At 36.4% G+C, this 19877-nt stretch overlaps 1 protein-coding gene and 1 pseudogene across 7 annotated transcripts in view; both read left to right on the top strand.

The window, feature by feature from the left end:
* DMD (dystrophin) overlaps positions 1–19877 on the top strand; it is a 2687035-nt gene that overhangs the window by 1243757 nt on the left and 1423401 nt on the right. For all 7 annotated transcript variants that reach the window (XM_070291485.1, XM_070291489.1, XM_070291490.1 and 4 more), the window contains exons 27-28: positions 9456–9638; positions 19444–19578. In XM_070291485.1, the coding sequence (XP_070147586.1) occupies positions 9456–9638; positions 19444–19578 (318 nt within the window). The remainder of the gene's footprint in view (positions 1–9455; positions 9639–19443; positions 19579–19877) is intronic.
* Positions 12228–12344, top strand: LOC138931291 (small nucleolar RNA U3; annotated as a pseudogene).

The following is a 19877-nucleotide window of genomic DNA, read 5'->3' as shown; positions in this document are numbered from 1 at the left end:
TTTCCAGTATAGGAGAGTAGACTGTCTCAAATTTAAAGCTAATTTATAAAAAATCCCTGACATGAGTGGCCCAGCCCCTCAGTCCACATTGATTTGCATGTTTAAAAAACTGATCTAGCTACAATATTGGTGCATATGGGCATAATAGTGAAAAGAGGAGCAGCTCAGACAGCCTGGGCCAGTAGCAGCAAAGGGAGCTGGCATTTTCTGGTCTTCTGTCTGCCAGTCAAGGTAATCACTTTGTCTGTTTCCCTACACAAAATGGAGTGATAGAACCTTGTCCAGGCCTTCACCTGTGCTCGTGTTGAGAGCACATTTATCTTTATTGCTTGAAGAGGGTGATACATCGACTCTGGCATCTCTCCTCAATATACTCAGATAAAAAGTAGAGACTTTTTTCTTTTTCTTTGCTTTCTGCTCCTGTATTTTACTTGATAATCCTGCTTTTTACTTTTTTCTCTGTAAACAATTTTTTTTATATTAGCATCAAAGAGCCAAAGGAAATTTGATTGGAAACATCTTATTCCAAATGTCTTTAGGAGGCCTGCAATAAGTCTAATTTGAAATTTTATATCAATCCCTTTTTAAAAAAATTCTGGAATTTCAGTTTTTCACCATTTTCTTTTTAATTTTTTTTACACTGTGTTAACTCCAGTCCTAGGGTTTACCTGGACTTCAGTTCAGTTGCTCATTTGTGTCCAACTCTTTGTGACCCCATGAACTACAGCATGCCAGGCTTCCCTGTTCATCACCAACACCCGGAGCTTGCTCAAACTCATGTCTATCAAGTTGGTGATGCCATCCAACCATCTCAACCTCTTTTGTCCCCTTCTCCTCCTGCTTTCAGTCTTTCCTGGCATTAGTCTTTTACAATGAGTCAGTTTTTCACATCAAGTGGCCAAAGTATTGGAGCTTCAGCTTCAGCATCAGTCCTTCCATTGAATATTCAGCACTAATTTCCTTTAGGATTGACTGACTGGTTGGATCTCCTTGCAGACCAAGGGACTCTTAAGAGTTTTCTCCAACACCACAGTTCAAAAGTATCAGTTGTTCAGCACTCAGCCTTCTTTAAGGTCCAACTCTCACATCCATACATGACTACTGGAAAGACCATAGCTTTGACTAGATGGACCTTTGTTGGCAAAGTAATGTCTCTGATTTTTAACGTCTATGTTTGGTCATAGCTTTTCTTCCAAGGACCAAGTGTCTTTTCATTTCATGGGTGCAGTCACCATCTACAGTGATTTTGGAGCCCAAGAAAATAAAATCTGTCATTGTTGCATTGTTTCCCCATCTATTTGCCATGAAGTGATGGGACCAGATGCCATGATCTTAGCTTTCTGAATGTTGACTCTTAAGCCAGCTTTTTTGCTCTCCACTTTCACGTTCATCAAGAGGCTTTTTAGTTCCTCTTCTCTTTTTGCCATAAGGGTGGTGTCATCTGCATGTCTAAGGTTATTGATATTTCTTCCAGCAATCTTGATTTCAGCTTGTGCTTCATCTAGCCTAGCATTTTGCATGATGTACTCTGCATATAAGTTAAATAAGCAGGGTGACAATATACAGCCTTGACATACTCCTTTCCCAATATGGAACCAGCTCAATGTTCCATGGCTGGTTCTAACTGTTGCTTCTTGACCAGCATACAGATTTCTCAGGAGGCAAGTAAGATGGTCTGGTATTCCGGTCTATTTAAAATACCTTCACTTAATATACATGTATTTGCTGTTCTCATTCTATGGGGAACAAGCTAGAGCAACAATTCTCGCAAAGGAGTGAGCATCAAAATTATTTGGAAGGCTATTAAAACAGAGTTTTACAGCCAACCTAGGCTCCAGTCCTAGAGCCAACCCTAGGATTTCTGATTTAGTGAATCTAGGCTGGACCCTGAGAATTTTAATTTGTAATAAGTTTCCAGGTCATGCCCAGGAGTAAATTTGGTGGTCCCAAGGAATCATACTTAGAGAACCGCTAGTTCAAGATACTGGCAATGAAAGGTGTCCGAGTTTATGATGGTTAGCTTCATAGAAATATATGGAACAGGGGACTTCCCTGGTGGTCCAGTGGTTAAGAATCTGCCTTGCAGTGCAAGGGACACAGGTTTGATACTTTGTCCGTGAAGATGCCATATGCCATGGAGCACCTAAGCCCATATAACACACTACTGGGTCAACACTCTAGAACCTATGAGCTGCAACTACTGAGTGCACTCACTGTTTCTACTGAAGCCCATGTGCCTAGGCAACCTGTGCTCCACAACAAGAGAAGCCATCACAATGAAAAGTCCACATACTGCAACTAGAGAAAGCCCACGTGCAGCAATGAAAACCCACCACAGCAAAAATAAGTAAATAAATGTTAAATATATATATAAATATATATAAAATATAAATATATAAATATATTTATATTTATAAAATATATTTATATTTATAAATATATATAAATATATATATATATGGAACAAAAGCTACCACTTGTGAGGAGGATTATGCGTAAACTATACCATTTAGTTTTCTGTCTTTAGAATGTAGAAATCATCAAACTCAAATCCAAATCCTATAACACATTTGAATACCCTCTTAATCATATAACCCATGGTTGCCCATGGTGAGTATTGTCCATCATTACCAAAAGTAATAAACTCAGCTTGTTCAACTGTGGGAGTGTTGCTGTGTGTTACTATGAAGACTAACCTTGAGATGAGCTTTCAAGCCTAAGTACAGTGAAGAAATTGTTCATGATCTCCTTTTCTCATATCTTTCTTCTCTGAACCTTTTGAAATTATAAAACTGATTTTAAAAAAATTTATGAACATCTAAATAGCAAGGGGAGAAACTTTTCATTATGCATTTTTGATAGTTGTGTGGGTTGTTCATAACTTGTATAAAATGTAATTTCATTCACTGGATGCACTGGATCATGCTTCTCCTCATGGAAGATTTGAGATAGGCTTAAGACAAGCTGTGTGAAAGAAGACATGCAACTCCCAGGATGATTTACTTTAATCTCACTGAGCCTCAGTTCTTGGATGTATAACATAAAGGAAACAAAATTCATTTCACACGATTTTGTTAAAGATCCATTGAATTCACACATATAACATGTCATGGCACACAGCAGCACACGCTAAGTGATTAATATTTCTCAAAGACTTTTTTTTTACATATTTTCTTTTTTAAACATTTTACTTTATTTTACTTTATAATACTGTACTGGTTTTGCCATACATCAATATGAATCCGCCACGGGTGTACACGTGTTCCTAATCCTGAACCCCCTCTCTCACCTCCCTCCCCATACCATCTCTCTGGGTCATCCCAGTGCACCAGCCCCAAGCATCCTGTATCCTGCATTGATCCTGACTGGTGATTCATTGCTTATATGACATTATACATGTTTCAATGCCATTCTCCCAAATCATCCCACCCTCGCCCTCACCCACAGAGTCCAAAAGACTGTTCTATACATCTGTGTCTCTTTTGCTATCTCGCATACAGGGTTATTGTTACCATCTTTCTAAATTCCATATATATGTGTTAGTATACTGTATTGGTGTTTTTCTTTCTGGCTTACTTCACTCTGTATAATCAGCTCCGGTTTCATCCACCTCATTAGAACTGATTCAAATGTATTCTTTTTAATGGCTGAGTAATATTCCATTGTGTATATGTACCACAGCTTTCTTTTCCATTCATCTGCTGATGGACATCTAGGTTGCTTCCATGTCCTGGCTATTATAAACAGTGCTGCAATGAATATTGGGGTACACGTGTCTCTTTCTATTCTGGTTTCCTCAGTGTGTATGCCCAGCAGTGGGATTGCTAGGTCATAAGGCAGCTCTATTTCCAATTTTTTAAGGAATCTCCACACTGTTCTCCATAGTGGCTGTACTAGTTTGCATTCCCACCAATAGTGTAAGAGGGTTCCCTTTTCTTCACACCCTCTCCAGCATTTATTGCTTGTAGACTTTTGGATCACAGCCATTCTGACTGGCGTGAAATGGTACCTCATTGTGGTCTTGATTTGCATTTCTCTGATAATGAGTGATGTTGAGCATCTTTTCATGTGTTTGTTAGCCATCCGTATGTCTTCTTTGGAGAAATGTCTATTTAGTTCTTCAGCCCATTTTTGATTGGGTCATTTATTTTTCTGGAATTGAGCTTCAGGAGTTGCTTGTGTATTTTTGAGATTGTTTGTCAGTTGCTTCATTTGCTATTATTTTCTCCCATTCCAAAGGCTGTCTTTTTACCTTACTTATAGTTTCCTTTGTTGTGCAGAAGCTTTTAATTTTAATTAGATACCATTAGTTTATTTTTGCTTTTATTTCCAGTATTCTGGGAGGTGGATCATAGAGGATCCTGCTGTGATGTATGTCGGAGAGTGTTTTGCCTATGTTCTCCTCTAGGAGTTTTATAGTTTCTGGTCTTATGTTTAGATCTTTAATCCATTTTGAGTTTATTTTTGTGAATGGTGTTAGAAAGTGTTCTAGTTTAATTCTTTTACAAGTGGTTGACCAGTTTTTCCAGCACCACTTGTTAAAGAGATTGTCTTTACTCCATTGTATATTCTTGCCTCCTTTGTCGAAGATAAGGTGTCCATAGGTGTGTGGATTTATCTCTGGGCTTTCTATTTTGTTCCATTGATCTATATTTCTGTCTTTGTGCCAGTACCATACTGTCTTGATGACTGTGGCTTTGTAGTAGAGCCTGAAGTCAGGCAGGTTGATTCCTCCAGTTCCATTCTTCTTTCTCAAGATTGCTTTGGCTATTCGAGGTTTTTTGTATTTCCATACAAATTGTATAATTATTTGTTCTAGCTCTGTGAAAAATACCGCTGGTAGCTTGATAGGGATTGCATTAAATATGTAGATTGCTTTGGGTAGTATACTCATTTTCACTATATTGATTCTTCTGATCCATGAACATGGTATATTTCTCCATCTATTAGCGTCCTCTTTGATTTCTTTCACCAGTGTTTTATAGTTTTCTATATATAGGTCTTTAGTTTCTTTAGGTAGATATATTCCTAAGTATTTTATTCTTTTTGTTGCAATGGTGAATGGAATTGTTTCCTTAACTTCTTTTTCTACTTTCTCATTATTAGTGTATAGGAATGCAAGGGATTTCTGTGTGTTGATTTTATATCCTGCAACTTTACTATATTCATTGATTAGCTCTAGTAATTTTCTGATGGAGTCTTTAGGGTTTTCTTTGTAGAGGATCATGTCATCTGCAAACAGTAAGAGTTTTACTTCTTCTTTTCCAATTTGGATTCCTTTTATTTCTTTTTCTGCTCTGATTGCTATGGCCAAAACTTCCAGAACTATGTTGAATAGTAGCAGTGAAAGTAAGCACCCTTGTCTTATTCCTGACTTTAAGGGAAATGCTTTCAGTTTTTCACCGTTGAGGATAATGTTTGCTGATAAACCCAAGGCAAAACACCACAAGACACATATTAATCAAGTCAACAAATATCAAACACAAAGAACACATATTAAAAGTAGCAAGGGAAAAACAACAAATAACACACAAGGGGATTCCCATAAGGATAACAGCTGATCTTTCAATAGAAACTCTTCAGGCCAGGAGGGAATGGCAAGACATACTTAAAGTGATGAAAGAAAATAACCTACAGCCCAGATTACTGTACCCAGCAAGGATCTCATTCAAATATGAAGGAGAAATCAAAAGCTTTACAGACAAGCAAAAACTGAGAGAATTCAGCATCACGAAACCAGCTCTCCAACAAATGCTAAAGGATATTCTCTAGACAGGAAACACAAAAAGGGTGTATAAACCCAAACCCAAAACAATAAAGTAAATGGCAACGGGATCATACTTTTCAATAATTACCTTAAACGTAAATGGGTTGAATGCCCCAACCAAAATGGATACAAAAACAAGTGCCCTATATATGTTGTCTACAAGAGAACCACCTCAAAACAAGGGACACATACAGACTGAAAATGAAGGTCTAGAAAAAGATATTCCATGGAAATAGAGACCAAAAGACAGCAGGAGTGGCAATACTCATATCAGATAAAATAGACTTTAAAACAAAGGCTGTGAAAAGAGACAAAGTAGGACACTACGTAATGATCAAAGGATCAATCCAAGAAGAAGATATAACAATTATAAATATATATGCACCCAACATAGGAGAGCAGCGATATGTAAGACAAATGCTAACAAGTATGAAAGGGGAAATTAACAATAACACAATAATAGTGGGAGACTTTAATACCCCACTCACACCTATGGATAGATCAACTAAATAGAAAATTAACAAAGAAACGCAAACTTGAAATGATACAATAGACCAGTTAGACCTAATTGATATCTGTAGGACATTTCATCCCAAAACAATGAATTTCACCTTTTTCTCAAGTGCTCACAGAACCTTATCCAGGATAGATCACATCCTGGGCCATAAATCTAGCCTTGGTAAATTCAAAAAAAATTGAAATCATTCCAAGCATCTTTTCTGACCATAATGCAGTAAGATTAGATCTCAATTACAGGAGAAAAACTATTAAAAATTCCCACATATGGAGGCTGAACAACACACTTCTGAATAACCAACAAATCACAGAAGAAATCAAAAAAGAATCAAAATATGCATAGAAACGAATGAAAATGAAAACACAACAACCCAAAACCTGTGGGACACTATAAAAGCAGTGCAAAGGGGAAAGTTCATAGCAATACAGGCATACCTCAAGAAACAAGAAAAAAGTCAAATAAATAACCTAACTCGACACTTAAAGCAACTAGAAAAAGAAGAAATGGAGAACCCCAGGGTTAGTAAAAGGAAAGAAATCTTAAAAATTAGGGCATAAATAAATGCAAAAGAAACAAAAGAGACCATAGCAAAAATCAACAAAGCCAAAAGCTGGTTCTTTGAAAGGATAAATAAAATTGACAGACCATTAGCCAGATTCATCAAGAAACAAAGGGAGAAAAATCAAATCAATAAAATTAGAAGTAAAAATGGAGAGATCACAACAGACAACACAGAAATACAAAGGATCATAAGAGACTACTATCAGCAATTATATGCCAATAAAATGGACAACATGGAAGAAATGGACAAATTCCTAGAAAAGTATAACTTTCCAAAACTGAACCAGGAAGAAATAGAAAATCTTAACAGACCCATCACAAGCATGGAAATTGAAACTGTAATCAGAAATCTTCCAGCAAACAAGAGCCCAGGTCCAGACGGCTTCACAGCTGAATTCTACCAAAAATTTAGAGAAGAGCTAACACCTATCCTTCTCAAACTCTTCCAGAAAATGGCAGAGGAATGTAAACTTCCAAACTCATTCTATGAGACCACCATCACCCTAATACTGAAACCTGACAAAGATGCCACAAAAAAAGAAAACTACAGGCCAATATCACTGATGAACATAGATGCAAAAATCCTTAACAAAATTCTAGCAATCAGAATTCAACAACACATTAAAAAGATCATACACCATGGCCAAGTGGGCTTTATCCCAGGGATGCAAGGATTCTTCAATATCCACAAATCAATCCATGTAATTCACCACATTAACAAATTGAAAAATAAAAGCCATGTGATTATCTCACTAGATTCAGAGAAAGCCTTTGACAAAATTCAACATCCACTTATGGTAAAAAACTCTCCAGAAAGCAGGAATAGAAGGTGCATACCTCAACATAATAAAAGCTATATATGTCAAAGTCTTTTTAATGATAAAGTTACAATAGCCAAAATATGATTTGCATCAAACAAATCCCATGCTCAGTGTCAAAAAACATATTTATTTTAGAAATTTGAAATAAAATTTCAATTGATTAAAATCAGTGAAGGAAATCATTTAATAGTCAAAAGAGCTTGCATTTGCCATCATATTTTGTACATCTTAAGGCATTACGGGCCTAAATCCAAAGATATGACAGGATCATGTTGAAAAGTAGAAAGGCATTTTATATTTTTGTCCATTTACCTGCGAGAACCTGAATTTCTTTACCTGAGGTCTTCTGAGGCCACTGAATCCCACTTTTTCCACCTGAGTCTGGCTTCACATACCAGGAAATTAACATTTCCCCTACATTGTTCAACCAATGATGGGAAATGGTGTGTGAATTTCTCAGTGTCCTCACCCTTGAGTGGGATAAATCTGAGCCATTTGTTTTCTGCACTTCCCAGCTGGCTCAGTGGTAAAGAATCTGCCTACCAATGCAGGAAGATGTGGGTTTGATCTCTAGGTAGGGAAGATCCCCTGGAGAAGGAAATGGAAACCCAGTCCAATATTCTTGCCAGGAAAATCCCATGGACAGAGGAGCCCAGCAGGCTACAGTCCATGGGGTCACAAAGAGTCGGACATGACTGAACAACTTAACACACACACACACACACACACACACACACACATATGTACACATGTTTTGTAGGCCTTCCTAGCAGGATTAAACTTGTCACCAACAGCAGTTGCTGGGTTTAATAAGTATACCCTTCCCATCTCCATTCTTTTTCCATTCCCCACCTCCCTACCACAATTTCCTTCACATCACATGTAAATGACTTACGCTTGAAAGCTTATCTCAGGGTTAACCTTCATAGTAACACACAGACCAACAGCAACACTCTGTAGTTGTACAAGTTGAGTTGATTACTTTGGCAGTGAAGGAGAGTACACACCGTAGGCTACCATGGGCTGTATGAGTAAGAGGGTATTCAAACCTGTTGTAGGATTTATATTTATGTTAGATGATTTAAGGGAGAGTTTAAGGGCTTTGCTTTGGATTTCATGTTGTCACCAAGTAGGAGTAACTCTATGATTGGGTATCTTAATACATTTTTCCTAGAAGGAGAGGAGACTAGAGTGATACTGAACATATAATTGATAAAGATACAGCAGTGACTGACTAACCAGGATAGGGAAGTATCTGATCTTTCTCTTACTTGTTTTCAGTTACTTAACACTTTTCTGTTATAATATGTTCCCAAATATAGCATTAAGAAGACTTATTTCTGTTAATTATCTTTTGATTTAAATAATGATATTTGTACTGATTTCATTATTCATCCATCTGAGTAATTTATAAGTGGTTTCAGTTCTGGTCTATGAGATTTTTTGAACCTAGTTATCATTGAAATATTTATTTCTTGCTTATTTTGTGTATGTGGATATATGTGTATGTGTTTGTGTACGTATTCTCCATAAATACACATCTGCATACAGACTACTTTTCAAACTATTCTGATTAAAGATCTGTTATATTCTGAGTATATTTTTCCTGCAAGTTTCCAATTGTAACCAAACTGAAATTTATGGAAGTGATTGGAGTCAGTATTGGATTTATTTTTATTAATCTCTTTCTAACGGAGATGTTATAAGGAAGAAAAATTATGATACATAGAAATGCATCTTAGAAGTCAAATCATTGCCTTGCTATTAAGAGAGCATTTTTTTTTTTCAGAGAGCTAAAGAAGAGGCCCAGCAAAAAGAAGCAAAAGTGCAGCTCCTCACCGAGTCCGTAAACAGTGTCATAGCTCAGGCTCCACCTGCAGCACAAGAGGCCTTAAGAAAGGAACTGGACACTCTGACCACCAACTACCAGTGGCTCTGCACCAGGCTGAATGGAAAATGCAAGACGTTAGAAGTCAGTCACTTTTCTTGATCTTTATCAATTACTACATGTTAACTTATGGTTATATGTGAAGTTCTTAATCTTATAATGATTAAGAACATGAACTCTGGTTTAAGGATTACTTAGGCTCAAATTCCTCAGTCAGGCTAACTTACAAATTAGCTACTGGGGGCCATTTGCTTAATGTTTATAATTCTATTATCTGTAAAAAGGACTTAAAATCAAAGGATGTTGAGAAAATTAAATTAACTGTTATTCTGTTTAAAGTACAGAGGGAGGCTGAAGAGGAAAAGGATATATACGTGTATGTGTGTATATGTTTATATAACTATGACTGATTTGCCTTGCTGTATGGCAGAAACCAAGAGAACGTTGTCAAACAACTATCCTCCAATTAAAAGGAAAAAAGAAAAGTATTTAGCCTAGCACTCAATAAATGTGAGCCACTCCCTGTCTAGATCTTTTTATTATGACAATTATTAGGTCACAAAATCCCATGAATAAGTTTTCTCAAGATTTATATTGGGTTGGCCAAGAAGTTCATTTGGGTTTTTCTATAAGCTATGGTGATTGCAGCCATGAAATTAAAAGATGCTTACTCCTTGGAAGAAAAGTTATGACCAACCTAGATAGTATATTCAAAAGCAGAGACATTACTTTGCCGACTAAGGTCTGTCTAGTCAAGGCTATGGTTTTTCCAGTAGTCATGTATGGATGTGAGAATTGGACTGTGAAGAAGGCTGAGTGCCGAAGAATTGATGCTTTTGAACTGTGGTGTTGGAGAAGACTCTTGAGAGTCCCTTGGACTGCAAGGAGATCCAACCAGTCCATTCTGAAGGAGATCAGCCCTGGGTGTTCTTTGGAAGGAATGATGCTAAAGCTGAAACCCTAGTACTTTGGCCACCTCATATGAAGAGTTGACTCATTGGAAAAGACTCTGATGCTGGGAGGGATTGGGGGCAGGAGAAGAAGGGGATGACAGAGGATGAGATGGCTGGATGGCATCACTGACTCGATGGACTCGGGTCTGAGTGAACTCTGGGAGTTGGTGATGGACAGGGAGGCCTGGTGTGCTGTGATTCATGGGGTTGCAAAGAGCTGGACACAACTGAGCGACTGAACTGAACTGATAAGTTATAATGGATGTACCCAAATGAACTTTTTAGGCAAGCCAATAGAAACTGGTGTCTCAGTTGATTACCAACCATGTAACTGTATCAAAAACAATCCAAGATTCTCCCTGTGAAAGTATTGTTTACTAACAATGGGTATATTGCCAAGTAGCAGAAAACTTAACCTGCTATCAAATGCAGATGCTACCAGATACAACAGACTAGTTGGGCTTTAAATGCTTCCCTGGTAGCTCAGTCAGTAAAGAATCTGCCTGCAGTGCAGGAGACCTGGGTTTGATTCCTAGGTTGGGAAGATCCCCTGGAGAAGGAAATGGCAACCCACTCCAGTATTCTTGCCTGGAAAATCCCATGAACAGAGGAGCCTGGCAGGTTTCAGTCCATGGGTCGCAAGAGTCAGACATGACTGAGTGAATAAACCACCACCAATAGAAACTGGTCTCCCTATTTTTCATATATTTGACTGTTCACAAAGCTATATGAGTATCTCATCAGGGAGATTTTCTGGGGAGAAAGTTTATCTTATAATTGTCTTTATTGATTGCTATGCCCTACAGAATTCTTTACAAGACATTGTCTACCTAGCATTTTTTGGACATTTTACATAATATTTCTTATCATAGGCCCTGCTTTATCTTTTCCACATGCCTTAGTCCTTAGGTTATGATTCTCTGAATATGCCTGCTATGTAATTCAAGTGTCTCAATTGATTACCATGTAACTGTATCAAAAACAAGCTATGATTCTCTCTATGAAAGTATTGTTTACTAATAATGGGTATAGTGCCAAGGAGCACAACACTTAACCTACTATCAAATGCTGATGCTACCAGATACAGCAACTAGTTGGGCTTTAAATTAAGCCAACTTCTCCCACACAAACTGGATCATCTTTGTGCATATTATTGATAAAGAATCCAGGTATACCATTATTTTTGAAAAACATGATTGTTTATGGAACTTTTTTGTATTTAGAGACAGATACAAGTCATGGGCTTCCCAGGTGGCTCAGTGGTAAAGAATCTGCCTGCCAATGCCAGTGACAGGGGTTTGATCCCTGGGTTGTAAGATCCCCTGGAGAAGGAAGTGGCAACCAACTCCAGTATTCTTGGCTGGGAAATCCCATGGAGAGAGGAGCCTTGCAGGCTAGAGTCCATGGGATCACAAAAGAGTTGGATACGACTTAGCAACTAAACAACAGCAATAGGCCATACCTGTAGAGTTGTTGTTGTTCACTTGCTAGGTCTTGTCCAACTCTTTATGACTACATGGACTGCAGCACACCAGGCTTCCCTGTCCTTCACCATCTCCCAGAACAAACTCATGTCCATTGAGTCAGTGATGCCATCTAACCATCTCATCCTTTGTCGTCCTTTTCCCTTCCTGTCTTCAGTATTTCCCAGCATCAGGGTCTTTTCGCATAAGGTGACCAAAGTACTGGAGCTTCAACATCAGTTCTTCCAATGAATATTCAGGGTATACTTTCAGGGATCATTTCTATAGTTCATTACTAGAGACGTTTCTCTTAATGTGTAGAGCACCAGTAGAGTAGACCTTTAAAAATATTAAAATAATATCTTTTGCTCTGTGCTCAAGATTTTCAGTATTACAACTCCCAGGTTCCTCTATTATCAGTTCTACTTCCTTCTTCATTTATCAGTCCCTGTTCATTTTTTATCCAATTTACTCCTCACACACTTGACTACTGCCTTAATAGTTCCCAGGAACTATTATACCTGCTGAGGATATAAAGGAAAATCTCTTGGATTCATGCTATGTCAGTGCTACAGGAAAATAAAGAATGAGAGGGGAAGAGATGACACTGATAGTTTCCAGGAAATCAGAACTGATTCACTATTTGGTTATATGAGAGAAGGACTTTTTATATCTAGGAAGTTGCTTTCTGATAGTAGTCAAATAAAACTTTTTAATATTATTTTCTTAAGTTCTTAGTTTCCTTACATCTTCATTGTTCTTTGCTTTGTATTATTCAAGTTGTTCACTTAAAAATATGCTACTCCTCCAGGAATCTGTTTTGGGGTATGTTTTCCAAAGAAATATTTTATTTTTGTATTAAGAACAACGTTTTCAAGATTTTTGAATGAATTATCCTCTAATTTCTCATCTGTAATGACACTTCTAAAGTTTCCTCTTTGTATTAAAGTTATCAAATTATTTAGCCTGTCTTTATTCCTTCTCCAGTAGTTTGGAATACATATACTATTGATTTTATTTTAATGGGACCCTTAATTATTATCTTAAATATCTTGATCACAGTATCCACCAATAATAAATATTTCTGTGCACCTGTCTGACAATGATATAGCAGAACCACTAGAATCATTTAACTCTGAATTTACTTCCCATCTTCCATATTATTGTTGTACCTCATTTCATATTCCCCTAAATTATCAGTGTCATTGCCACTGTGTTGTTGAAATTATTATTTATTTAAATTTGCCACCACTATTTTACCAATTCCTGTAATACTTTTTCCTTTTTCATATATTTCTTTTGCTTCTGCTCTTTCATTGAGTGTGACTAGCAAGTGCTCTCAGATTTTATATGAGTAAAAATACCTTTTTGCCCCTTAAGTGTTGAGAAATAGCCTAGCTAAGCATATAATTATGCTCGGGGAGTTATTTTTTACAACCCTGATAAATGTTATTCTATTTTCTTCTGAAATGTCTTGCTGTCAAGAAATCTGCTGCCAAATCATTATTTCTTTTCGGTTTTCTTTGGTATGTTTTCATTTTCTCTTTGTCTTTGATGCTTTGCAGTTTTAGTCTATTTTTCTATATATAGTGTGCTTTCATTTATACTTTGTCACCTGGCACATTAATAAGAACAGAAAGATTATTTCTCTTTTTGGTGGTTTCAAAAAGTTTTGGAGAGAGATTTTCTTTCTCCCAATCTCTCCATTCATTCCTAGGAGAACCTTTATTAGATCTATGAAGAATCTCCCCATCCTGTATTCTGATTCTTGATTTCTCTTTAATATTTTCTATATTTCTATTATTTCTTGGGTTCTGGGTAATTTTCTAAAATCTGTCTTCCAGTTCTCAAATTCTCTCTTCAACTGCCTAGAGCATAACTTAATCTTTGATATATAAATATATTCATCTCTATCTGTATACACATCTATCTCTGTGTGTGTGTGTATATATTTTTTTCCTAGGGCCATATTTTCCATTTCTCAAGGTTTTACTTAATCGTTTGGCAAATCTTCTTTTCTACCATCTTCAGCTTTTGTGTAATTATCTCTGTTTTTTTCTTGAAATGATTTAAGCAATATATTTGGTTGAGAAATCTCAACTTAATGAGTATTAAGCATGAAACAGTTTTGTTTGTCCAATAACTAAAACCAACCAGGTTAAACTCTATTTAGGCCTATAGTTGGCTTTTTAAACAGCATTTCAGTCTGATAGCATCTGTTTTCATTTACTTTTAGTTATTAAAATTTAGTCTGATAAATTTTGATCTCATACTTTATTAAAATCTTCCACCAATTTAATCTTGTGGGTTCAGTAATTTATACACAGATGAAGTGAGAAAAAAAATGAGCTTACGGTTCCTTTATCTCAATTTCTGGATAATAATCTTCTAATTTTGGTATATGGGAGGATATGGAAAGAAAAACGCACCCTTTATCTGATCTTCTTTTCTTGGCTGGGTGCAATTGCTATTAACATTTTGTTAACACCCACACACATCTGTGATGATGTGTCTGTTTTCACCAGACTCTATAGGGTATCACTACTGATCTGGTTTGTTCTCTTTAGTCTTGTGTTTTGATGGAGAGCCCAGTTGGCCTTGTTCATATGAACTTTGAACCTGAAAAAATATTTCCTGAGCATACGTGATAACCTTGGAGACTTCAACAGGAATTTCAGGCTGACTATTGCCAGTAGCCTTATAACACAGTGAAAGTCAAACCCTTATTACTCAGGCTTTTGTGATATCCTGGAGTCTTACCCACCGAGGCCCAAACCAGCCTGTGGGCACCGGCAGGTCCCATATTGTAACTCTTAGGAATGAGGAACGTAAAAGAGTTGTCCTTGATTCCTTTTTGTCCATACCAGCAGTTCAATAGGGCATACATGTCAGCCATTCCCTTCTAAATATTCACACACACTTGAAGAACAGTGCTCTTTTATATCTTGTGAAGGAAAGGGACCAGATGAGTTTCCTCTAAATATCCTCATAAAAAGGCAAAAAAGAATTGCCTAACTTTTCAAATTCACCTCTTTTTTTGTTCCCATGGTCCCTGCCCATTAGAGAGAGGCCTCTCTCTCTCTAATGAGAGCTTGTAGAAACATCTAGCAAAAGTTTTGTGAACACGAAATGTTCTTAAGTATGAATTCTGGTTCTTAGTCTCAAGAAAAGTAGATCCTACTGACAAATTTTATCACCAAGCTAAACTTATTAAATGTAAAATTCTTTGAATGAATCTCTTATCTCTTATCACAATGGATGGATTCTACTATTTGTTACAACTATTAACTCCCTCTAAAATAGTGAGTTTTATCATGTGATTTGTAATTTTGTGTTTGTGAGCTCATCTATAGTAGGAATTGTAGTTTACTGGAAGTTCCTTCTGTGCTAGGTTATTGGAGAATCCTTAAAAGTCTTCTGTTTGTCTCTACCACACTCTGAGAGATGTTATGTTCTATCCTCATGTGTGATATAAACTTGGGTTTCACTTTCTTATGTGTGAATACTTATTTTCCAATCAAAATCCAAAGGATTCTCAGCTTTCTTGCTAATTTCTTACACTCCAATGGATGGGGATTTTTTAGTTCTTGTTTCCAGGATAGGTGACACCCAGCTTTATGCTTTTCATCTCTCTGGAACGCATGAGACCATTACGTCTTTTCCCATAGGAAATTTGTTTTGAATACCCTAGCTCTTATGTTCTGATATGGCAGTATTTTTGTTAAGCTTAGTTTCCCAATATTTACTGTTTATACTACCTGAGGACTTTTCATACTTCTTTTATAAATCAGCTATGAATTTGAAATACGTTTTAAATACTGTTTCTAGAGGAGCTTGGTGGCCTACAGTCCATGGGCTCCCAGAGTCAGACTCAAGTGAAGCAAGTTAGCACACACGCATCATTTTAATATGACCAAAGCAGGTTGTGGGAAGGGATTACCAAATCAGCTCCATTTACCATTTTTAATGGAAGTCTCTTTTTTCTCTTGTACTTTTTTCAAAGCCACTTTGAATTTGGTGATTTCAAAGTAATGTTAAGTTCCAAACTGTTAAGCTTAACAATTATTCTAAGTGGCTTTTAGCTCCAATTCAGGCTGCAAGACTATATTTTATTTTGCAGAGGTGACCTGTAAAGTCAGTACATTCAGCTTCTCCAGCTGTGTCCTTCAGATGCATTCAGGACACAAGAGGCCATCTATCCTGATGGTTAAATCAGCAAGGTAGTTCATTACCTCAATCTGCAACAAAGTTAATAAGACACATTACCAATCGCATCTCCTTATCTTCAAAGCTCTAAAGTACACTTGGGTATTTAAGGGGATATTTATATTTTCCCACTGGGATATTTGCCCAGAAGGAAGACAGCCTGTAGTCCAGCAGGAGCTGGAAATGACCCAGATTTAAGATTTCTATCACTTTTTAAAGCAAAATACTTAATTTCACTTCCTGTGATAAACTGTACATGAATTACCAGGCAAGAATTGGTAGGCTGACAAAGCAGTTTAGACTGATCCTTTTCATCAGTTACAGAGAGACAGTGTTCTCCATAATTTTCAAGGGCTGAGAGAAAAAGTAAAAATATGGAAAATCTGATAGAATTTTTCATTTCTCTTAGGATAAAATGTCCTTCTTACACTTTATTTTTGATGATGGCAAAGGGGTAGCAGGGCAGGTGGTAGTGATTGCAGTGGTAGATTTATACACTTGCCCAGTATTTACAATATCAAGGCTAATGGAAAATGACTGTTAAAATATTCTTTTTCTCTAATGCATCTTCCTACTTTTTAACAGCAGACATAACCTTAATCCAGAAAATGGTCTTTGTTATCTATCTGCTTAAAAAGGGTTTTATCACACACATGTGGATGCCTCAACAATATACCACTCAAATTTGTTTGTTTTGAGGGTTATAGAAAGTGGTAAGCTGTAATATATTGTTTACTAGGGCTTACTTTTTGCCCAGTGTTTTTGTGTCTGGGCCTTATCCATAAGGTTATCCTTGAAGTTTTCATTTTCACTTCTATATTATCTGTGTAAGTGTGATACATGAAACAACAGACTGGTTCCAAATAGGAAAAGGAGTATGTCAAGGCTGTATATTGTCACCCTGCTTATTTAACTTGTATGCAGAGTACATCATAAGAAGCGCTGGGCAGGAAGAAGCACAAGCTGGAATCAAGATTGCCGGGAGAAATATCAATAACCTCAGATATGCAGATGACACCACCCTTATGGCAGAAAGTGAGGAAGAACTAAAGAGCCTGTTAATGAAAGTGAAAGATGAGAGTGAAAAAGTTGGCTTAAAGCTCAACATTCAGAAAACTAAGATCATGGCATCTGGTCCCATCACTTCATGGGAAATAGATGGGGAAACAGTGGAAACAGTGTCAGACTTTTTATGGGGGGGCTCCAAAATCACTGCAGATGGTGGTTGCAGCCATGAAATTAAAAGATGCTTACTCCTTGGAAGGAAAGTTATGACCAACTTAGATAGCATATACAAAAGCAGAGACATTACTTTGTCAACAAAGGTCCGTCTAGTCAAGGCTATGGTTTTTCCAGTGGTCATGTATGGATGTGAGAGTTGGACTGTGAAGAAAGCTGAGTGCCAAAGAATTGATGCTTTTGAACTGTGGTCTTAGAGAACACTCCTGAGAGTCCCTTGGACTGCAAGGAGATTGAACCAGTCCATTCTAAAGGAGATCAGTCCTGGGTGTTCATTGGAAGGAATGATGCTAAAGCTGAAACTACATACTTTGACCATCTCATGGGAAGAGTTGACTCATTGGAAAAGACCCTGATGCTGGGAGAGATTGGGGGCAGGAGGAGAAGGGGATGACAGAGGATGAGATGGCTGGATGGCATCACCTACTTGATGGACATGAATTTGAGTAAACTCCGGAAGTTGGTGATGGACAGGGAGGCCTGGCATGCTGCAATTCATGGGGTCACAAAGAGTTGGATACAACTGAGTAACTGAACTGAACTGAAGTATGATATGGTATATGTATACATTTTTTTGCCACTGGACATTAAGGCTCTTTTCCTCATTTTTAAATTTTGTTTATTACAAAAAGTACTGAAGTGGGTGTTCTTGTAACCTTCTTTGTTTTCCATGCAAACCAGTTTCTCTGAAGATGTGTATCAAAAAGTGGAGTTGTTGAGTTGCTACGTATGTGAATATTTACCTTACTGGGAATAAAAAATTGTTTTCCAAAATGGCCATTCTACTATACACACCCACCACCAATAAATCCAAATGTGTGTTAATCTCCTCTCACAATTGAAATGGTCAAATTAAGCATTTCTGTTAATCAAAATAATAAATATTTCATTGTAATACTGATATATATATAGTCTCCTGGTTACTAATGAGTCTGAACATATTTGTAAATATTTATCATACACATGTATCTTTTTCTTTCCAATACTAGTTTAGGATTTTATTTCATATTTCTATTAGGTTATTTGTTTATCTTTTAACTGACGTGGAATTCCTTTTGTATTCTTACTCATCTATTACTAATTTTGCAATTGTTTTCTTCAAGTTGAGACTGTTTTTCAATTTTTTCCTCATGTCTTGATGAATAGAAAGTTTTAATTCTAGTGTTAGTAAGTTTATTTATCTCTTTCTGTCTTAGATATACTTCCCCATCACAAGGTCAAAAATATTCTTTATTTTCTGGTAGCAGTCTTAAAATTTTGCTTTTTCATGTATAACTCTTTTTGAATATTAATTATTTTTTACTGTATATCAAGTCGTTTAAAAATACTTATATCTTTGAGATAGCTTGATTTCATGTTTCTATTAATATACCATTAGGAAATAATTTGAAATAAGGATGGTCATGATGGACCCTTCATGATGATGGTCACCACATATATATAATAGAAAACAAAACTAAAAGTAGTCTCCCTTTACAGTAAGTGCTGATTTTTAAGGAAACCAAACTATAGTCACTTAAGTAAAACAGTGAATTTTTATTTAGACTATATCTTCTTAGTAGTATGGAAAAGATTATAACATACAATGTTAAAAAAGACACTATAGTTAAATCTGTACTTTTAACTATCTAGGTGTTTATATATGATACAATTTAGAGGAGGTCAGAGAAAAGTGGTAGTAGCTGATGTGCTGCGATGTTAGGTTTATATGTGCAGTTTTATGCATGCTCTTATTTTTGTATTTCCCAGTCTATAATGTTGATGATTTTTTTATTTAAAAAAGTAAATCACTGAATCTTGAATTTATTCATGTAATAAAATTTTTCCTTAATGATTTATAATTATAAATGTATTAGATGCTCAAAATGACTAGCTGCATTTTCAATGATCAAATTGAAATGAAGCAAAGGAGAGATGAAAGGTGTAAAATATGTTTTATTTTTAGAAGTTTTAAAAATGGAAATACCAGAGTCACACATTCACTTTGCTATCAAAATATTTCATCCATGATCTTCATTTCTTTCACAGGAAGTTTGGGCATGTTGGCATGAGTTATTGTCATACTTAGAAAAGGCAAATAAGTGGCTAAATGAAGTAGAATTGAAACTTAAGACTACTGAAAATATTCCTGGTGGAGCTGAGGAAATCTCCGAGGTGCTCAGTGTAAGTAGTGAATTAATATAATTATGATAATTGATATGCATTATTGAAAGATGTCAAGAACCAAATAGGAAATAAACTCAAAGAAAACCACACAAAGATTAGAGTTGCTATGCCTTCCCGAGCCCTAGCACTTGGGAGGGAACCTTTGATTCTACTATGAACCTTCCAGTCTAAAGGTTTTAAAGAAGATTTAAATAACCTCTTACAAAGGACATTTGCCTTTTGCTATATCACTAAGTTCTATGTTGACATTTTGTTTTACCTATTTAAATCTACTACAGACCTGCAGATACAGATTG

Source organism: Ovis canadensis, chromosome X (genome assembly GCF_042477335.2).
Source record: "Ovis canadensis isolate MfBH-ARS-UI-01 breed Bighorn chromosome X, ARS-UI_OviCan_v2, whole genome shotgun sequence".
Classification (NCBI taxonomy): Eukaryota; Metazoa; Chordata; class Mammalia; order Artiodactyla; family Bovidae; genus Ovis; species Ovis canadensis.
The sequence above is the reverse complement of the archived record's forward strand: the minus strand, read 5'-3'. Positions and strand labels throughout refer to the sequence as shown.